The sequence below is a fragment of the Pararge aegeria genome, chromosome 10, assembly GCF_905163445.1.
Source record: "Pararge aegeria chromosome 10, ilParAegt1.1, whole genome shotgun sequence".
Lineage (NCBI taxonomy): Eukaryota > Metazoa > Arthropoda > Insecta > Lepidoptera > Nymphalidae > Pararge > Pararge aegeria.
This window is the reverse complement of record NC_053189.1, coordinates 16,847,561-16,870,636: the sequence shown is the minus strand read 5'-3', so window position 1 is coordinate 16,870,636 and position 23,076 is coordinate 16,847,561. Positions and strand designations below refer to the sequence as shown.

The 23,076-nt window shown below is 37.7% G+C and overlaps 1 protein-coding gene across 1 annotated transcript in view; it reads left to right on the top strand.

Moving 5' to 3' along the window:
* Window positions 1-11,743: 11,743 nt before the first annotated feature.
* LOC120626706 (mothers against decapentaplegic homolog 6) overlaps window positions 11,744-23,076 on the top strand; it is a 50,128-nt gene continuing 38,795 nt past the window's right edge. The window contains exon 1 of the mRNA XM_039894337.1: window positions 11,744-12,085. Coding sequence (XP_039750271.1) covers window positions 11,821-12,085 — 265 coding nt within the window. The 5' untranslated portion in view covers window positions 11,744-11,820. The remainder of the gene's footprint in view (window positions 12,086-23,076) is intronic.

Sequence of the window (23,076 nt, the reverse complement as noted above, 5' to 3'; positions counted from 1 at the left end):
TATTGTTTGAAATGGTATATTTCACTTATCACCATTTGGATAGTCATCCGAACCACACAATAATGAGTTTTATACTTGCTGCGTTTTGATTATGGTAAATAGTAGGTAAGCATAGCATAGTATAAATACTTAAATACAAGTAAGGGTAAATAAATATAGAATTACACATATCTCTTTTTTTTTTTTTTTTTTTATTAATTACTACTTGTTTGTCTTCTATTTTTAAAATATACTTTACACCAAAAAGTAATGAAAAGATTGGTTATATAATAAGACTAGTAAGAAAAAAAAATGTTAGTATAGCTAAACCTCATATGCTTTGTCTTTTTCTCCAGACGTACTCACAAAGCTCTAGGAACTTCTACCACCACCTAGTCAGAGCAATCGCGTGGTAAGTAGGAACAACAGGGTAATTTAAACGAAAAGCCCCAATCCAACAACCAACCAACCAAAAAACCGACTGTTAAAACGATGTCGGCATTTACCAAGAGATCAATGGCGTCGGACTGCTATAACTCTTATACTTACTGTGATATACATAATGTCTTCCAAGACAATACGCGTCCATCTCTAATTTGTCAGTGTGTAACAAAAAAGGCTGTGTTGTTGTTATGAGTTGTACGATTACCCGGTGGGCCTGACGGCGACGCGACGGTGGGGCGACGTGACGCCCGGCGACCGGGCGACGCGGCGTCGACGCGCCGGTCATCGCCTGCCGCCTGCCAATCTCCTGCCTGCAGGTACGAGCCGTTGATCTCGCGTATGATTATGTTTTTCGATTGCCCGAAAGCTAAGATATCGTTAATTCGACTTAGTTAAGACGAAATGGATCGAAGCCACCTTGAGGCAGTTTTGGGACGTTATCATAGAAATTATAATAACAACGTAACACATTTTAATAAATAAATTTATACAATATGTTACTGAAAACCGAAATTATACTCCCGAGGCTTGAGAGGACATTATGTCCTGTCTTTGAGACTTATCTGTGAAATCGAAAACCTAATAGTTTTTGAGTAAACCATAGTTTTTACTGAAATAAATCAGATACTGCCCTTACCTCACACGCAAAATTTAAATCATCTGACTCCTGTGACTTTATTAGGTACGCGTAGCTTAGCGTAGCGTAGAATGTGCGTAGGCACTATGCGCGTGTCGGTCTTTTAACTACAATAGGTCATAAGTAAACACCGTTTTGAATTAGTTAGTATGGCAAAATAAATATGCTTCTTTTGATTTAATATTTTAACAGGGTGATTCCTTATGAATTATAAATAAATAAATAAATAAATATACTAAGACAATACACACATCGCCACCTAGCCCCAAAGTAAGCGTAGCTTACGTAGTGTTATGGGTACTAAGATGACTGATGAATATTTTTAGGAATTATATATAAATAAATACTTAGAAAATACATATAAACACCCAGACACTGAAAAACACTTATGCTCATCACACAAACATTTTCCAGTTGTGGGAATCGAACCCACGGCCTTGGACTCAGAAAGCAGGGTCGCTGCCCACTACGCCAGTCGGCCGTCATTATAACTTATGTATCCTTCAATATTATTTCGTAATTCTGTAACACGTTGATACACTACACAAGTCGCCATCAAACCTCAAAGTAAGCGTTATGGTTACTAATATGACTGATGAATATTTGTATGGATAAAATAGATAAATACTTATAATATAAAGCAAAATTTTCCAGTTCTGGGAATCGAACCTATAGCTTTTGACTCAGTAAGCAGGGTCACTGCCCACTACACCAATCGGCTGTCATATATTAACCATATGGTCTGGTTTATTTAACCAATACAATTAGGGTGATGAAGAGGGTTTATTTTCTAAAATCGAAGAGCAAAGCTATCTATAATTCAAAGTACGTCCTACTCAGGCCATAGGTCTCTTCTCATAATACTTCGGCTTCTCTGTTCGGCACGCTACTTTAACCTTACTAAGTTATGTGCGTTTTAGGAAATTACCGATAGTACTCGTTGATGTCTATTTAATAGTCATTTTCCTACAGAGAGCGGATCAAGGCCTAAACTATATCTATAACTTTTAAACATCATCATAATTAGTATTTCGATAACCTCTCTGCCGTTGTGCTAATGGCTGCGGTCTTACATTTCGGGCTTAGGTTCGAGAAATTCAAGAGTAAATAATTTTGGCATTTTCTCTCTACTTCACTCACACACTGACAACGACGGAGCTTCAAGCGATTTAGTGTTCAATTATAATGCCGCGTAAAAACCGACTAGGGGTAGGAGTTTATTATAACTGCCATACGTCTAACAGGTTAGCTCGCTAACAAAAACGGCTTGTAGCTCTTTTCTTCCATAGTATAAAGTTAATAGCAGCTTGTTGTAACGTTGTAAGATTATCAGTTAAGAGATTATGTTAGTGATACTGACCGGAAGTAGATTGTTAAGCGTGGTGGAAAGTTTGAAGGGTGTCGATAGGTGGATTTCCAGAGCTAACTATTTATTTACCTTTAAGGCGACATTAAACTTAAGTAAATAAGTAATATTTTTTATTTTATTTTTATTTTTATCATTATTATCACTTGTTTAATATTCATTTCTTTTGTTCTCACTATCGTTGGTTTTAACTTAATTAAATTTTTTCTTAACCGGACTTACTTCAATGTTGTGTATAAGAAAGTCAAAGTCAAATAATTCTTTATTCAAATAAGCACATAGATGGCACTTTTGATGCGTTAATTATATAAAAAACGTGTACATAGCAGTGAGTAGTGATGGCGATAACTACATTCGTAAACTTCGTAAACTCGGACTATAAACTATAATCGAAAATTATTGATTGGTATATGTAGTGAAATAAATAAAACTATATATTCTTTCTTTAAGAATTATATACTATAGTAGTACTTTTCGTATCGATTATAAAGAAAAACAATGAGTCAGAATACGCGTTGTGTGTTACCTAATTTACTAGCACAGGATAACATACAATATAGTAGTAATAAGTACTCGTAGTAGAATCTGTTTTTTGTAACTTTATTTAGATGTTTTAGCTATAAGATGTTAGGCGTTAAATTTGCCTCAGAATAATTTGAACACCAGAATATTTACAAAGTTCTAGAATTATGTTTGCAGGACTTTTTACAATTTCAGCGAGGGCTTTCAAATTAATATCTATCCATTAGACAAAAATGTTTTATACCTAATTTTTTATAGGCTGTCTTTTCTTGTTCTTTCTTATTGCAAAACATAGTGTTAGCTCACAATATTTATTAAAAACTAATAATAGAAAATACCTTATTTTTATTTCAAGTATTTTTAAATAAATAGAATTGTTAAATTTATAAAAGCATATTTTATCCACGGGCGTAAATTTTGAATTGAAATATTGGCTGTTCAGATTTTTTTAAATAACTTTTTCTCCCATATAGGAAATGTAGTACTTACCACCCGCAGTTTATATACCAATAATTTTCCGGATATGAAAAATGAAGAAGGTAGAACTTCCAAAGTCACCGTCCGTATCCAGTAACCAGTTACCAACTTAAAGTATTGAAACCTATTCAATATCAACGTCGTTATATACAAAATATCACGCATCCCGTTGCTCCGTTGCTGCGTGAAGCATAAATAATCAATCTATATTAGTTGATATGAAGAATGACACTGGTCCTACCAGGGTATAATAAGAATTGGGGAGGCATTGCGTATTGCCTTTAACGAGTGCACTGCTACCTAGAGCGTTATCAAGCCTAAATCCACCCCTTTCATACAGGGGAATGTATCAAGTTTCATTCACAATTTCGCAGCTGAGAGCATAAATACACCCCGATTCGCAATTTCCCGCCATTCCTCAATCGGTTCGCAGCCAGGCTTCACGCCACTACGTATGAAATTAAATACGACAGACGATAAATAATGATTATTATGTTTTTTTTTTAATTTTTTAATTTAATCTTTTTTTAAATTCAATTCAAGAAATTGTATTTGTTTTATTCAGTGAACTCTTTTGATGGACTTAAAGATTAATGTTTTTTTTTTACATAATACATGTGTTCTGTTGGTGAATTGTGATTAACGAGTGGTAGTTTTAATCATAACGGATGGCTGTCGATGATTCGGGTATGATGATTTAATTAATGTTTTAAACTTTTTTTACCTATTACGTAAAGTAGAACAATTTCCTAGTCATTAATGGGCATTCGACCTGCAGTTGAATATTTTATTCTTTTTTTGTGGATTTGTTATACCAAAGTAATTAAAAAATTGGCTTTTTTAATTATTTTGTACAATTCAAATACGAACTCGAATCGGTATGCTATTTATGCTCTCAAGCCAGTTTTGTCTGTTTTTGTTATGATCAAAAATTTGTACTCTGCAATACTCTGCGAGTCTGCTGTGCTAATGAAATAAGCAACTTTTTTACATACGGCTAAAACTAAGTTTCTCGGGTTTCCGAATAAAAGTTGCAAATGTTGTTATATGTTTTAGCAAATTGTCAAAAAGTCTCCTTTTCACTAACATGTGTATGGTACTTACCTAAGTTTATACTATATTTTTGATCTTTGTTTTTAAAGAACCTTCTCTTATGATAAATAATAAAAAAACACATGGTTAGAAAACTGAAAAAGCTAGATTAATTATTATCAGAAAGATTCATAAAAACCAAATTTACATATTTTGTAGATTTATGAAGTTTTATTACCCGTAGTTAATATTATTTATCTGTTTTAAATTAGACAATATTTTCGATACTTTTGTTATTTTTTTTTTGGTTAAAAATACTAAAAAAAAATATACAGTTCCCTTATATATACTTATAAGTCCTACTACAAAGTTAAAATTTATTTAATTTTAACAGTGGTTTTTTCTTGTATTTTTAAAACATACTTAGGTACTTTACCTACACTTATGAATAAAAAAATTGTTTAAATAGATAGATCTTTATTTACATTTACATACACATGGTTATATAGATGTATTTTAAATACCAATTACGAAATCACAGTGTATTGCCATTAGCTGGCCTGCAAATACTTATTACAAACCATTGATTGCAATTAACACATAGAATAAATTTAAGAATAATAATACAAATATAAATTATAAAAAAAAACAGAAATCTCTTTTGGTTGTAATTTCTAAATTGAACAAAATTCGTTTTACTTAAATTAATGTGTTTACTTTAGGTATATGACAAATTATAAACAATGTAATAGCTAGGTACATAATTCAATAGTAAGGTTCACAAACCTCTAAAGTATAAACGAAACTAATTTGACAGGTATTAAAAAAGTGCTAGATAGTTGTCCTCGAGAAAATTGTGACTGTCAGTTATACTTTAAAATCCATCGATGTATGAAGTCGTTATTAGGATCCATCAACGATGAAGATTTTTTTTAATCTATTTATTTAAGGGACTTTTATAGGTTACCTATATGTCAGCCCCATCGTTACACACAATATAAATCCTAATACACACAAATATGAAGATTTGTATAAATCGAATAAACAGTATTAAGGAGTCGCCATTTTAAATTAAATACGGCAGAGTTATAGTAAAGCCATCTATAGCTAAAGCGAGGAACTTCGCACAAAACTAAACGAGGCTGAGAAGTTATTTGTTTCAAGATGGTAGTTTTTCACTGCAATACAAGTAGCTCCATCTATCAAGGATGTGGTAAAATGTTTTATTCAAGCTTGAACCGTTCATTCACAGTATGGAGGGTAGAGGTAAGGAGAGTCATCTTATATGGGAGAAAAGTTGAAAAAGTGTCCAGTTGTTGCGCTAAATAACAGTTCAAAAATCCTCCACAATGGCGCTGGTCGATGCACAGGGTATGGTATGAATGTAGCAATCGTAGATGAATTGAAGTATGCCGAGTAAAAAATTTTTATGTCATTATCGACTAAAGTAGTTAATTATTGAGAATTTCAACAACTTACGTTGTACAAAATATTGTGGTAAATATAACCTTACTTCCTTGTATCTCCATACTTCCTTGTTTATTTTTCAAGCCTACTCTAACAATATTTACATTTGGCGCTTCTTTTAAGAGTTACCCTGATGCAAATGTGGCGCCATCCTAATTTAATACATTTTGACGACACTTTTTCATATACACAGATGACTCTCCTTACCTCTACCCTCCATAATTCACAGGTTGACGTGTTTTGGGGCAATTTGCAATTTTTGGTACTTTTAAGGATGGTTGAATGAATTATAAATTAAAAATCAGGGAAGGTGTTACTTAGGTACTTAGAAAAAAACTTGTCGTAGGAAATGTCTACATAAAAAAGACCTATTGTTTAGGCGAAGTTTGTAACCCGACGAGGATTCGGCAGTGACCAGGCCATTGACGATGGGACCCGCCATGCATTGGTCAAAACCTTGGCGAGAGTGCGAGTATTGTATATTAAAATATACAATACTCGCACTCTGTCTTTCGTAGTGGGATAAATCCCACTACGAAAAACTTACTTCGAATTGTCATTCAATGTAACTTTGTCATTTCTTTTCTATCGAGAATATTTTACTGAACCGTTCAAATATCTAGTCAGAAATAAGGTCAAGAATTAATTTTTTTTTCCCTGTGTAGAGCTGTATTATTAATAGGTAGTTTAAGTACTTTGGCTCAGAGTAAGACCAAATAAGCTAAGAGTCAGACCAAATAAGTTTAGAGTAAAAACAAATAAGCTCCAGTCCGCCAATATATGGTAGATTGACGGGCCAGGGCTTATTTGGTCAATGCTTATGTTTCATATCCTACTACCTCTATTTGTGTGATGGCATTTGAAGTTGTTGCATTATTTTTGTTTGTAAATTATGTATTAAAATGTACTTTTATATATTACGTATATTTTATATTTATATATTACGTATATTTATTAAAATTATCTATGTATTTTTATCTATACATTTTGGTATTTATGTATATATTATACCATGATTGGCACTATCCCGTTCTCTTGTCTAAGTCTACAGTCTAAGTCTACAAAGGTTGCCTGTAAGAGTTGCTTGCAGCAATAAGGCCGCCTTTGCATGTCTACATTGTTTACTGTATACTCCTTAATGTTTCTTTTCCGGTATGTTATTAGTGCAATCAAGTGTTTCTTCTTCATCTTTGTGTGTCGACGGCAGATCAGAATACAGTTGTGAACACCAGTTGCGTGCACTTCATACATGCACATAAGCACTGTCTATCCAAATAATTTTATGTAGCTCGTATTGGAGGGGAATTTTTCCATTCTATGCCATGTGCCTCCTTTATGCATGCCCTGGTCGAAGATCCTGTGGACGCGACTCCGACCCCGTTTCAGATCCGTGAGGCAACACTGGCAACACTTGTATTTACTGAGGTGCAAATAACAAAAGTTCCTTAGATAATCTTTCTATCTATATATATAAAAGACAAAGTGTGTGGGTATGTTCCGTATAGGCTCCGAAACGGCTGGACCGATTTCAATGAAACTTTGAGGGAATCTCCGGATTGACCTGGCGAGTAATCCTGTAAAGTTTGGTGACGATCGGAGCACTCCTATTTTTGAACTGTCTATGATATTCTTTTGTTGGGTGTACATGGGTGTAGATAATGAAATTCACCCGCTCGAGAAGAGAATAGAAGAGAATGAATAAGGAGAGAAATAAATGATTTAATATATTATAAGACTAAAATTAAAAATTTAATGATGTAAGTTTATTGTTTAAATAAAATAAAGCAAAATCTAGCCCGGCGAAGAGGGCTGGGTACGCTTGAGTCAACCTAAACATAGTACAAACCTATTGTTTATTTCATCCCATTAAGAAAAACTTAATTTAACTTTTTAATGACTCGTACTGGAGATTTTCTTTATTTTATATCATGTGCCTGCTACCCTGTATGCACGCCACTGACAGTGGCACTGAAATCCTGGAACAAGGAGAACCCTTGGTAGAGCGCGTTTCCCCGATTTTTTCCGCCACCGTTGAAAAAAGTAATATTTAAATTACTTAGAACGCACGTAACTTAAAAGTTAGAGGTGCGTGCTGGGATTCGAACTCGGTCCCACGGACTTGAAGCTGAACTCATGGGGCACGATACTTAAACAATAAAGTTACAGGTTCACCTGTGTTTATGACACCGCTAGTTGGCAACTCCAGTCCGTCGGGGGTGAGCATGAGTAAGTCGACGATAGGTACATTGCATACGATAAAATAGAAAACAAACTGATTCTTTATAATATTGAGGTTGTACCTACCTTTGTCACGGGGCACCCCGTGGTATTGTAATTTCAGTAAATAGGGACACGGGGGTGAGCATGAGTAAGTCAGAGGTATATTACGTATCACACAATAACCAATTTGGAGATACATAAGATCAGTGGCGTGCACTGGGTTTCTTACCAAGGTATGAACACTGCAGGAAAATTGCATAAAATGGCAGAAGTTCTCCTCCTATACGAGCTATATATCAACTATAGGGTATGCAGTGCTTCTGTGCATGTATGAAGTGCCCGCCACTGCATAAGATATAATAGACAACAAACTTTACCCCTTCATAATATCGAGGCACCTATATAATGGGAAGTTACAGGTTAAAGTGTGTTTATGACCCCGCTAGTTGGCAACTCCAGTCGGTCGGGGGTGAGCATGAGTAAGTCGTAGATACATTACATACGATAAAATAGAAAACAAACTTTGCCTCTTTATAATATTGAGGTAGGTATTTATGACTCCGGCGAGATTGTAACTTCAGCACATAGGGACTCAGGGGTGAACATGAGTAAGTCGGATATATATAACATATGATACAATATACCTAACCAACTTAGAGATACATAAGATATATTAGACAACAAACTTTACCTCTTCATAATATTGAGGTAGCTATATCATGGGAAGTTACAGGTTAACGTGTGTTTATGACCCCGCTAGTTGGCAACTCCAGTCGGTCGGGGGTGAGCATGAGTAAGTCGGAGATACGAAGATTTGGCGTTATCGACGATGATATTAGCTTGTTGCATGTCGCCGCGCATTCCGCCTGCCGACGTGCCATAGATTACAGCTCCGAACAGAAATGCTATTTCTGCTCGCAGCTCATTGATCGGTCGTTGGATCGTTTGAGTTTACTAAAAAAAATAAAGTAAAAATTTTGTCTGATTGTATTTGATCGATTCTTTACGTCTGGTTCACATTTTTATGTAATAAACTCTATTACATGTTTATTTATTCGAAGTGCCTATTAATAATAATAATAATAACCATTTATTCAGGCTAAAAATAATGGATACAATAATTACATGAATGTCCTAACCTCTGCGGAAGGAAAACCTGTGTTACAGAGGGTAGGTCCTTCCAGTTGTTACAGAGGGTGCTTATTTATTTTAAACTTATGTTTTATGAAATCTACATTTTTAAAGCTAAAAAAATAAGAAAACAAAATAAAAATTAAACAATAGGTAACTGTAGAATAATTTATGTTGGTCTGTATGGGGCATTCTGGGTGTGTGTGTTCTTTTTATGTTAAATCCGACACCGTATCTGTTTCAAAATCTTATATTTTTGTTATCTTCATGGCCTTAGATTTAAGTGAAACTATATACAAATATATGTATAACTGAATCAATTAAGTCAACGGAATGATCCCGTGACTTTGACAATTGATAGTGTACACTTTCAAACTTTTTTTTGAAAAACTAAATAGCTAACTTCAGGGTGTCGATTATTAGTGATGGTGTGCGCGCGCATTGTAAAAATTTACTATCATAATATTTCCCTAACGCGGCAAAAGAAGTATAACTTCAATAAAGATAATGGAGGTGTGCTGAGTGGTGACGTCAGATCAGTAGGTATACCGTTGTCACCCTCTTGCTTCGGGAGTCGTACGAGGTGACTTAGGGAACATAACGGAGAGCGGGCAGCAGCGTCCTCTGTGACACTACTATCACCTGCGATCACTAACCCGTCTGTCTCGCGTGTAGATTATCAGCAAACTCTCCCGTTCGGGATAGAAAGAGAATGATTGGGAAGGTGGACTAACCTAGCTTACTAAACGCGGAACAATTGAGGTAGAAAAGCCAGACCTACTGAGGTCTGGCTTTTACTGACTATGGTTTTGCAGCGTATCTAAACGAATTTCTAGAAAACAGTTTCAATTTAATACCATTGGATTGCCAAAAACATATCTCGCACTAACATCAAGAGATATCGTAACAAAAAGTTTCGAGGAAGAAGGCTAAAAATATAGATCTACACCCTGGAGGAATTTAGCCTATGCCCATTGGCACCCATGTGCCAGGATGCAATAATAGGAATATAATCCATTACCACAGCAAATATATCAGCTAAATAAATAATAATTTATGCCCATCATAGGCTAAATATCTGGATAAACAAATAAAATAGGTAACGTGGCATTAAAAAAAAAAAAATTGTAACATTTATTCACTACCTAAGTAATGGCACAGTAATTATTATTTATTTAGCTGATATATTTGCTGTGGTAATGGATTATATTCCTTTTATGTTTATTAGAAGTTTATGCACCAATGTCTCTCAGAGGCTGTTTGAGTTTATCCACAAAATCGTCCCCGACTCAGCCAGCGTAGCGTGTCCGTGTGTCGGTGGCGCCGCACGCACACACGCGCGCGCACCTGACGCCGCCGGTGGCGCCAGCTGCACCCCGCCCCGCGCACTTACAAGCCCCCCGCAGATACTTGCCAGTGTGGGAATACTGCCGACAAACGGGGAAATTTTCTCCAAATGGCATAACTTAAAATGCGGAACTATAACAAATACCAAGATTTTTATTCTAAAGCTACTCATAATTTTGTATTTATGCATTTTTCATTACTTTATTATATCGTTTGAGAACTTGTTCAAACCATTTGTTGTCGTTGAAAAAAGGTTTTTTCGTTGGTATTTAAGATGGAAGATACGGTATCTCTGTGCGATACATTGACGAGATCGGCGGAGCTGTACCGACATCATCATCAAAAATATTTACTTTCACCACGTCCATCCTCCTAAAAACATGTATTTCCATCGGTAATATATGATAGCTAGGGAAAGTTAGGGTCTAGGGATTTTAGGAATTAGGGAACAAATGTTAAAGAAGTGAAATCAAATATATTACAAAATAATAATATATAAAAGAATAATTTTTATTTACTGCATTTATTTATTTAGTGCGTAACACATTCATAAAATATTACTAATGATCCTGCCTGGCACAATGGTCAGCGCTGTGTTCTTATCCACGTAGGTCCCGGAGCGATACCTGGCGCCGGCATTTTAGGAACTTATGATTTCTAAATTTTACTTGGTCTGTGGGAAGCATCAGCCATGGCTAGTTACCATCCTACCGACACGATAGTGCAGCCAAGCGGTTTAGCGTTGCTATATTATGCCGTATAGAAACCGATTGAAGATGCCATGCACATGGTTAGCCGGTACCATCTTAGACTGCATCATTAGTTAAAACCAGATGATATTGTACCTAATAAAGGGCTAACTGTAATGAAATAATAAAAGGATAATGTCTGGCAAGCGAGGAGTAACTATACAACATCCGGCACGTGTGTTTGCTATTTATTGATTGAACAAGGCGCCGACAAGGGCAGATGAGCGGCATAAGACCGAGTACAGAAAAAACAAGCTAAAAAAAGTGTAACCGTGGGGTAAAGCGGGCGCGTGCAGGTGTCGCGCCGGGCGGCGGGCGCGTCACCGCGGCGCGACCGGTCGCGTCAGCGGCGAAGGCGAGGCGGTCAGTCTGCAGGCCGCACTCGGCTCGCGATGTCGTGCCGGCCGAATTCCCGGCACCGGTGGAGCGCGTCGTGACGCCGGCATGTGATGTTCCGGAGACGCGCGCTGCGGCGGCGGCTGGCGGCGGGCGGCGCCGCGCTGGGCGAGGCGGCGCTGCGGCGGCTGGCGCGCGCGCTGGACGCGGGCCCAGCGGGCACGGCGTGCGCGCCGGCCGCACCCGCCGAGCGTCTGGCCGTGCTCCGCGTGCTTCGCCACCCCGACCTGCGGACGCTGGCAGAGCTGCGCCGCTTGCCGCACTGCGAGCAGCCCCAGTGCTGCAACCCCTACCACCACAGCCGCCTCTGCGAGCCCGGTACGTGCGGCCGTTGACCCGCGCAACAAGTGATGTAAACATGTGTCGCGACGCTACGCTTATGGAATTCGATCTGTTATGTGAACGCCTCGAAGGCCGGGAATACACGCCAGATTCTTTCATCCGATAGTCTGATCCTGCTGTCGGAAGGCATTGGAACCACTATTTTGTTTGAGCTAGACGGTCACCTGATTTTCGGATTGCCGATTGTCTGAAGGTGCGCTCTGCATACTATTACTATTACTACTACTATTCTGGACAGAGTCCAGATACGTCTCGTTCCTCCATTCGACTTGTAGTTAATTCTGTAGAAATAGCTCGGGAACAACTGAACACAGAAACAGCCCATCGTAAGAATCGAATGTGTATCGAGTAAATACATATTATAGACTGATCAGACAGTCGGAAATCTGACGTGTATTGCCAGCCGAAGACGTGGCGCGCCGGCCCTCGTCTGCCGGAGAATTCGTAAAATGTGAACGGCCGGGTGACAGTGATTCGGTATGAATGGAGCATTGCGCCAGTGTCCGAAAGTTGTCAATAGTAGAAAGTACGAAAGCGCGACTTGCGCCGTGTGATGAACTCTTATCACGACCTAACCTATTTGTGTTTATCTCGTTAGATTTTTGGTACGTATAGTCCGAATCTAACTTTATGACTTCTCGAACTTCGTGCATTTCGATTCGTAGGATTAAATATTCGGTATCAGCCAATATGCGGGACAAGTGACTACCTGCGCGAATCTACACTCTTAGCTAACTTCCGCAATGACATAAGGTTTGAATCGAACTATACCAGCCTTGCTGCTCTAGGTTTCTGTGTAGTCTGTGTTCACGTGAGCCCGCTGCACCGATATCAGTGCACGGCGTTATCTGGTATCGGCGCGTTATCGCTACTGTTTGCTACTGTATGTAGCATGGCGTCACACCGGCACTTCTGCCGCGCTTATTCAACACGTAGCAACGTCAGATAGCTTCCATCCCTCGAGTGGATGTAAACATTGCTGTTCGGCGATCTATTTATAGATTCTGACATCAGCGGTCGTCTTAGATCGTGTCGAGAGTAGATTGCATATCGTAACTAAATTTCAAAAGGTCACCACACTTATTCCCATCTCGTCAACAGAATTCAAGTCATTTTCCTTGATCATGTAATTTGGCCCATGAAACGAACCATGTTCATAAGTTTTTGCAAACAAACTGCTATGTTTAAACTAATACATAGCACTGTCGTAGTTACACTTACACGATAGGTATAGGAAAAAAATACAGGATTTGCATTAAAAAAAAATCTGCAAATCCTGTAATTCATCGCCGTCGCCTATTCTCGTCTTATATCTCAGTTATGGAACGTAAAAATGATAGACATAAAACTCGTGGCCACCCTCCTAGCTCCAATTAAAGTTAACGAGGTAGTTACCACCATCTAACTGCAATGCAAGAGTTTGTATGATAGTGTACGCATCAAAAGCGAGTTACGGGCCTTCTTGAAGATAGAAGTTTTTTGTTTGGCTAGCATGGGCTCGAGACATTTTATCCCTTCTCCCACAGCTTTATCCATTCTCCGATTGGCGTGAATAATAAACGGGGGAAAACTTTTTTATTCATTGTTGCCGTGATTTAGCAGGTGAGCACGTAAATTTTATCCCATGTCAAGGTTTATAATTTTATTTCCTGCCTATGCTAGTCCCCCGATTATATTCACTGGCAAGAGATAAAATATACTTGTCCCCCTGCCAAAGCACGGCAACAGGGAATAGGAGAAGTTAACCTCCGTTTAAATAACACCGAGGTAGGTATATTGGTTATATTATTTGGATCTTATTTCCAAAACTGCGCCAATGCTCGGAGAGTTGATGATTAAAACTTTGGGAGAAGATACAATTCCTTTCCCGGGGACAAAATGTCTTCTGCCCATGCTAGCCTATAGGCCTATTTTGTGTTGTCGTTGATTTAATAACTACGTTAGAAACTGGATAGTAACTGTAGTTGCCCATCGAGATACAATGCCAAAGACGTTATCTTAGATGGCCACTGATATTACAGAATACAAAGTAAGGGTTCGGCAGTTTTTTGATGGCAACTTTCCTTAGGTGTAACGTACCTAATTTCTTGTCCACCGAGATACAGAATAGAGCTGCTACCGTTCTGAACTACCAATGAGTTACCGGCGTCGCATCATGTCCTTTAATAGTACAACTCGAGATTCAGTTGGCGAAGTGTGGGCTCATTATTGCTATGGAATGCGTGGCCGTAGGAATTTATCACTTTTACTTGGCGCCAGGCGTCGACGCGGGGTGGAGGCCGAGGCGCGGCGAGGCGAGGCGAGGCGACGAGCATGTCCACATGCAGCGTGTAGCAGCACTAATCTGCGAGGGTCACTCGTCCGCGATAAGCAGCCAAGGTCACGGCGCCGGCGCCAGCAGGCCGCGACGCTCGGCGCGCGCCACCCGTTAACTTTTTAATTTGTCGAGCGCTAGCGTCAGCTTTGTTAGCATCTATAGACACGCCGACTTCAGGTCGGTCGGTATTTAAAAGTTCAGTGTTTCATAGCAGAGTTCGGCCGTGTGGTTAGATGGTTAAACCACGGATCACAGGGTCCTATCCTGTGGCGTGCATGTTAGCTCTATAAATGTAGATTACTTACTACCTTATTTGAGCACGAAATGTATAGAAACAGTTGGGATACCTAAGGAACCGTCGAAGTTCTGTAGGTCTTGTTTGAGATGGGCACGATGAGCTATGTTAGACGCGCTGACTTCTACATCCAGATCAGGTCGGTCGGTTCAGAAAAGTTCATTGTTTCACTGCCAGTTCGTCAAAGTTGACGGGTCTCTTTTTTTTTTTAATTACATATCTAACTGTTTATCTTATGCGCCTTAAACTTGCGCTTTTATACCAGCTTCCTGATTTTAGCACAAAATTTGTACGCACAGATGGAATATGTTCGGGTACAGTCCATGTAGTTTTTATTAATATTGGAGGGTGGTGTTGTTTTGAAAGTATACCGATGAGAAACCGGGTCTTTTGTCCAATTTAAAATTACTTTACGCCCGCTAGAGCAATCCATGCTTTGCTGCTGTACTCTCGTTTTGAGATTTTCTTCACAACAATATAATAATTTAGTTCAAAATATAATTTATGATACGACTTCTAATGTGTAGTCGGTTTGAATTATTTACTTATTGATATGTGTCTATAGCCGACTCGTTCGCATATCTATAGATGCTTTAAAACCCTGCGCGTACACAGTTTCCTCGCCAACGACCTTTGCGTTGGACCTTCCTGAATTTAGATTGAGATTAAACACGTTCATTACATATGGCAATGTCATTTAATTGTTTTCCGTGATTGAGTAAGGAAATATTTAAAAAAAATAGGTAATTTGTTATATTATTTGGTTGGTACGCATAATCATAAAATTTTCTTAATTTTTACACGCATTATTTTATCTTTTATTTATGTCAATACTTGGCTTAGTAGGCCTCTATACAAACTAGAACGTGGTCGAACTGTGCTTCTAAATTTTCAAATTGATAATAGCACAATTCCATAATGACGTTTAAAACTAGATAAAAATAATAAAAGTTTGTATCACAAGCGCATAAAAATGGGTTGGTTTCACGTGGCCTAAATTATCTTAGCATTGCATTTTTCAAAAAAAAATTAATGATTATTCAAACTCTATATTTCTTGATACATACACGCCCATCACAGGCACTGATTAACATTCAAACATATTTTAAAAATCCTAACTTTTAATGCACAAGGGCGGAAATATAGCAAGAGGGTATACCTAGAACAGTTTTGGTCAAACCTTCAAAAAAAGAATTTTAAAAGCGCGTGATTTTAAAAGTAACTTTAGAGATGTGGAATGGGAGTTAATATTTAATATTTGTTGGCTTTCTTCTTAATTAATATGCTGACACCCACGTGGCGTTGTGTTTGTAGTGCTGGTATGTGGGAGGCTGTAGGCGACGCCGCTCGCGCCTGTGTCACGGACATGTTACGTTGTGTTACCAAATTATTACATTTTGTTCATACTTTCGAGTTTTAACTGACTTTAGGCAAACGCGCCCTGATTCAAGAAACACCTACGCCTCAGGTTGAAGGTGTAACCTTAAGGGCGGCACTTTTTAGGTCGTGCTCCATACAGGCTATGCGAAGTGTTGCTTTGTTTATAGGCAATGATTTGCCTTGTTTGTGCACTTATAAGTGGCTCATAAAATTCATTTATTTGTAGGCCTAATATAAGCACTTTTGAAACGTCAAGTCTGTCTTTGTGTAGTGACTCTACCACCGGTTCGGAAGGCAGATTCTATTGAGAAGAAGCCGGCAAGAAACTCAGCTGTTGCTCTTTTCTAATATCAACAATTTTCATTTTACATTTTATAACTCATTTTACTATCTTGTGAGAGATGAAAGCGGAGCCGGATGCTTCCAAGCAACCTTGTCATTAAGAAATTCATCAATTGTATAATAACCTCGCTGTAATAAATGTGTTTTATCGTTAACCTGCCTGGTTCGGCAATTAATGCTAAAGGAAAAATTAAAAAAAAAAACGCACACATCGCAATTGTCGATAGTTTAACTATCAACACCATATGTCATAATGTCAGATTAAAGTAAAAGTAATGCTTCTTTTCCTTTTTAAAAATTCAGGTTTGACCATACACTTTTTGGAATTCCATGTTTTAAAACTCGGTCGTAATGTTCATATAATTTAAAAACTATTAGGTCCATTTTCTTACGTTATAGTGGTGTATATTCAATAACAATCAACGCTTTCGAGTCGTAGAATCTCATTCTAGGGTACAAATAAATCGAATTAAACGATAATGCATGATACTGGCATTGCGAACAGGAAACGCTGGTTATCTTTTCGGCGCGCTCGCTCGTTAAAACTATATCGATTCGATACGCTGGCGCCTCACTTTACGATAATTAACATTGCCATGTTTTAAAAGTACAGCCCTTATTAATTAAAATCAACCTCTAAACCCGGATTCCAAATATGCACTCTAGCACCAATCTCTAAATTCTAAGTATATTTAAAAAGGAACTTTCTATGTTCAAAAGTTTATGGTTCGAATACTTAGCCAAAGTTTAACGTGTAAATGAATGCCTTTTGTTTTGGTTCGAAGAGTTGATCTATATGAATTAAGAGCTTCAATTAACTAAGCAAAAGTAGAAAAGCTTGAATTAAAAGTAGAACAATTGAAAGCCACAAGAAACAAGCTCCATTTAACATTCGAAAGAATGTACCTACTGATAAAATTTGCTCGAGATATTGGGATATAGCTTGGCTCAAACTAAAGTTTTCTTATAATACGCAAGAGGTTCTCAAAATTGATTTCTAGCGGATTCAATTACAGAGTAATTTGAAGTAAACCTAAAATTCAATTGATTACTTTAGCATACTTCTAATCACTTGATCCAAAATCTTAACTTCAGATTTACGAATCATGAATTTAATTACCAACTCTTGGTGTTATTTTAAACAAAAATATGATACCGCTATTAGCTCAATTATTTGACGAGCCTAATGGACCGTTTCCGAAATTACTTTCATCGGTGTAACAGGAAATGCCTTCAAATCTTCGGTTTTACTCACTTGACATTAATGCCCGTAAAGATCCTTGTATAATACGTCTCTCTATTGCGATTCACTTTCTCTTTCGCCAAGCTAAAATACAACTGGTACTGGCGTTGCTATTTTCTTTTTAACAGAGATTTTTTTAGTACTCCATTAACACTATTTATCCTTTGCTTTCGCTCGCGCCATTGTAAGGGAATATTAACCATATTTATTATGCTTGTAGTTTTTATTTCCTGTGCCCTGTACCATAATTAGTGTTTTTTTATAACAATTAAACTTATTAAAATATTTGTGACAATACTAAAGTGATTTACATTTTTAACAAAATATTTTCCAAAGTACATATTTATATTTAAGATCACCTGTACGAATTCGGGATAAATTAGCTAGATCAAGTTCAAATAATACAGTAGGAATTATTTATACCTCTATTAATTGCGTCTACATCTCATCCTTGTCTTATTCATCACAAAAACGTAAAGCATTTCGTTATTTTTTGTCACAATCACAAGTCGAACTGAATTTATGAGTCCAGTCCATTAGTGGATGTATCTTGCATTCAGGTTTTTATTGCCATACCAGCTCCTAACTTTATTAAATACATCTCCGAATTCGATAGCAATTACGTACAAAAGTATATGGTAATTAGGGCTCCCCGATTGGCCAAAGTAAAGATGGAAACTCGTCTTAAGTCCTCGTAAAAGAAAATAAGAAATTCAGAATATCTCCATGTATAAATTGTTGTTGAATATAAATTTTCGTGGAACCGTACGGCATGATATTTACATGGCGTCATGGCCCCCGGTGTCTGTAATGCTGGACCTCACCTGTGCAGTTTTTTTGCCGCCGTCTCGCCGATTACTCGTCGCCACTGTTTTTTTGTCAACTTTCGCGGCTTGTTCCCACTTCCCACAGCACTGGCGACGCACGTAAGGCATTCTTTTGAGTCATGCTTTCATCGTTATCGTTAATTACATCTAGTTTCACAATTAACCAGTCCAATGGTGAGATAATTGCAGTTATCATTTTGAATTCATTCACATATGTTTTAGCAATTCTTGGATCTATATTTAGTCAATTTTAATCAGATACCGAGGGGTAATTGTTCTTTTGGATTTTTTTTTATCTTTGAGTCCTCAGTTTAATGTGAAATGAATTTCAAATTTAATTTCTTCATTAGCAACGTTTTTTTTGGGTTGGATGGATTTTTTATTTGGTGCTCTTTTATTTTGGTTATAAGTTTTCCGTAATAGAATGTCTGTGTAATTCGTCAGTGATCAATGTTAATATATCTATATTTAACTACAAAAGACGGAAGACTTCCACAATGGATCTCATGTTTATATTAAATTTAATTGCCGTGAATTTTCCACATTGAATCTAATTCTCCGTACTTTTGGTAGCAACTGTACAATCTTTGCCATCGTAAAAAATGTCGTAAACTCAATCATCGATGGAACTTTATTTTGGCACACCTGGTTCACTTAATTTACACGTCTTTATGGTTGCCAAATGATATTTATTATTTAGGATAATTAATTATCCATGCATTAATTCTAAGGCTGTCGTGCAAATAATAGATTCGAGAGAATTCTGTTAGTGCGTGTAATAAATCTAAAAGATTTATGCGAAGTCCGCTATTTTATTAAGCCTTCTGTTAGACAAAAATGTTCACGGGCATTTTTTCATTTTTTGACGTATTAATCATAAAGGAAAAGTTATTTGGCATGCACTTCAAAATGAATGTAAAGTAAGCCATGCACATCAATCTCTGATGGTAGTACCGGAGTATGTTTGCGGATCGGCGCCAAAAACGTAGAGCCGTCTTTATTTGTGAACGTTTTTATCCACTCGACGTTTTCCGAAGGATGGGGGATCCTTATCTTATCAAGCGCAGGCGTCGACGTATTGCCGGAGATGCGCAGGATAAAAGATCCTCGCAGCGCACGAACTCCGTCCTCAGTACCGTTCGCTCGATCCATTACCGTAATGTTCCTCACCGATGTTGATACCCTAACTGTTTTCCTTTGCGGAGAAAAGGTTTAAACCCGACAGGTTTTCAAGCTAACCGTTCGGATCGGATATTTGGCACCCCAAATCTGATTCCATGATATAAGACCTGTTCAGTTTCGCAGGATGCATTTCAGTGCATAAATGTGCGTGTAAACATAGATGCACTATCTATTCTTTATCCACTAGAGCGGAAATCCGTTACGATCGGAAAAGAGCTAGACGCTGTGTAATTAACAGTGGATACTCCAATTAAATAAAACACATGTGAAGGGTGCCTGTTATCGGGACCTAACTAGTCTTAACACTCTTAACTACCGTGCCAGGCATGCGAGACATTTAACATTTCACCGTATTTACGAGGCGAGTACAAAATTTAATGATGTAGTCTAGATATAGCAGAATCCATCTGCTGTTAGCGTTGCGTCGAGGCGGCGGCGTGGCCGATATTTATTTAGCCATAATTGCTTGTCGGCTGACTGGCGCCGGCGCCATGTCGCGCCGTGCGGGGCCGCGGGGCGGAGGGGGGCGCGGGTGCGCCGGCGCAGGTACGCCCGCCGCACTGCGTAAGCTCAACTCGATTTTCGTGATCGGTTTTTTTTCTCGTTTTATTGTAGTCTGGTCATGTTTTTGGGTTGCTTTGTAGAATTTGTGAATGGTTATCTTATTACGTCCGCCGGGGCTTATTATTGAGTGTGTTCGACAGAAGTTTTGTATTGAATCGGTGAATGCTTTTGTGGGAATGTTTCTTTGTACTTTGCTACGTCGCTTACAAATTGGTGTTGTGGGTATTGTCGTTGTACGTGGGCGTTTCGTTCGAAATGGGAAATCCTCGATGGCTTTCTTCCGGCTCGCGCTTGGCGGCATGGAAATATCGATGATCTCAGGCTCGGTGTTGACTAGGTTCCTGCGCGTGTGTCACCGGCGTGGCGGCCCATTGACTCGGCACCTGTGGCGGAACCGGTCTGGCTCTTGCGAAACTGGTAAAATTCTCTTTATTACCTACTCTACAGTGCCGACCCGACGCGTCGCCGATCGCTCATTTCTCGATCTCCTCGATAATGTCTTTACAAATTTGAGAATGCCTTTTGTTTTGTTTGCCAACCGTTTATCGCTTGTCCGACGACTCCCGCTGTTTTGTTGTTCGCCTATTGTCTCTTCATTAATGGCGCCACAATTCTCGTGATGTCTCGTTAAGCCCGCAAGAACGTTTTTATAGTACTCCCAACGAATTGCGAAGTAATTGAAAATTCCAAAACTCCTTTGATAAATTCAAAACAAGTAGGTAGCTGTAGGTAGGTACTCACATGAAAACTTAATCTTACTTTCATCATTAGAAAACAAACTTTATCTGGTAAAAATTAAAGTGTAGTTTTGTTTGGCTCATTGTTTTCAATTAAAATGATAAGAAAGAAAACAATATGTTTTTATTTGTAATTTGCGCATGAACGCAAATAATATGGTGATAAGTTTGGATTCCATTTGTAATGAAAGTTTTTTTTTAATTCATACTTTGCTGTTATAATCCAGAGCGCATTCTTTCAGCGTGGCAGCTGGATTATAGCTTGGTATAGGTACCACGTTGTCCTTACACGGGTGGGTGGCCTTAGGTAATGAACTCACACTGTTAGATAACGATTTTTTATCAGGTGCTAGTGATAACAACAACCTCTTTGGTCTAGTAAGAATACCTACAACGATGAAGTTAATAAGTCGAGTGTCGATTACTCACACTACTGTGGGTGTCTGTAATTTCGTATACGTTGGTTTTAGAATTGTTATTTCAGTGTTCTGTTTACAGATAGGCCACATATTAAAATTTTGTCTTTGACACGTATCGCTAAATGGTGCAAGCAGCGTTAAAAATTGTAACTACATATACTATTAGCAATGCGGCTTATTTAGTGAGATAGATCGTCCTAAATGTTTAGATTCAATTGTCATCGTTATAGCGTAGATATGCATAGTGATATGTAAAATAACGATTAAAATTTCGACTTAACGAAGTGATACAGAAACGCTGTTTGGTATCACCTATTCTTGAATTGTGCATACGTTAACATAAGTTTCGGGCGTTAGAAAGCCTCTAGTATTTGTATATTCAATGGTTCTTGTACCGTTGAGTCCAGAGTTTGTCCTAACAAATATAAAATTTCGAATTACTTTGTCACGTAGGTATACGTCGAAACCACATATCTGATATGAAATATCGGTTTCTCAGAAACTTTACTATTTTATAGATGAATCAACAGAACTGCCTTGATTAAAGGTTTCCATTCATGCTCAACGACTGATATATAATTCGATACGTCTCTATGAGTGGGCTTATATCCGAGTACATTAATGTTAGGTATTTTATTATTATATAATTCAAAGGTAGGTACTTTCAACTATGTAATAAAATTATTTATCTGTTGTGTACTCGTATGTAATCTGTATACCTATATAGAATAAAATACTTCAGACCATTTAATATTAGAAAGTAATTATTTTACCTCTAATGTTATAAACGTTTACCATATAATGGGGAAAAGAGCTAGCAACATTGGTGTGAAGTGAGGCGTGCGCGGGGCGTTTTCACTGTTTTTGGACCCAATGCATTAGTGGCTAAATGAGGGTTCTGTATGTTCTGAATTCTGTGACCCGCCGAATCCTAAAACACGCAACGGATTTTGATTAGGCATTTTGGAAGTAAATTTTGGTTTAGCTAGTCGTCAAAAAATAAGTTTACAAGGCAATAACTTCACTCTTTTTTTTTTGTAATTTATTCCCGTTCGAAGCCGGGGCGGGTCTTTAGTATTCTATATAAAATTATGTTCTAATAATCATGAGTTTTTCGAAATCACAGACATGTTTTATTTTTTTGTAATAATACCATCTAGTCATCGACAGACCTTCCAACTTTCAATCAACATTTAAGTTGGGCTGGTCCCGCCGCTGCCCAATAATTTTACAGTGCTACGTTTATTGAATTTACACTTTTTTTTTCTGAATACTTTACATTGTACCAAATGTGACATTTAAACTCAAGTTGCGTTAACTATGCTTATTAATACGGCGCTGTGAAATCACGTCATCTTATCGTCGATGCAAAAAATTTATAGATTTACGCTAATTTCCAGTGTTACGTTTTTTTTTCGTTTTCGTTATATTCGTTAGTTGGATTTTTACGTGACTTAAACTTTATTCACATCTCGGGGAAGTTTTATCAGAAAAACTTGTAGTGTTATATTGCCTAAAAAAATCAACGGCTCAGAGTGGTCGGAAAATTCAAAATTCATTAATTTCAAGTAGGCTTGCTTCGAAAGGCAGTTTCTACCGAGAAGAAACTGACACGAAATTCAGCCGTTATTCTTTTTCAATATAATTTTTAACCCCCTACG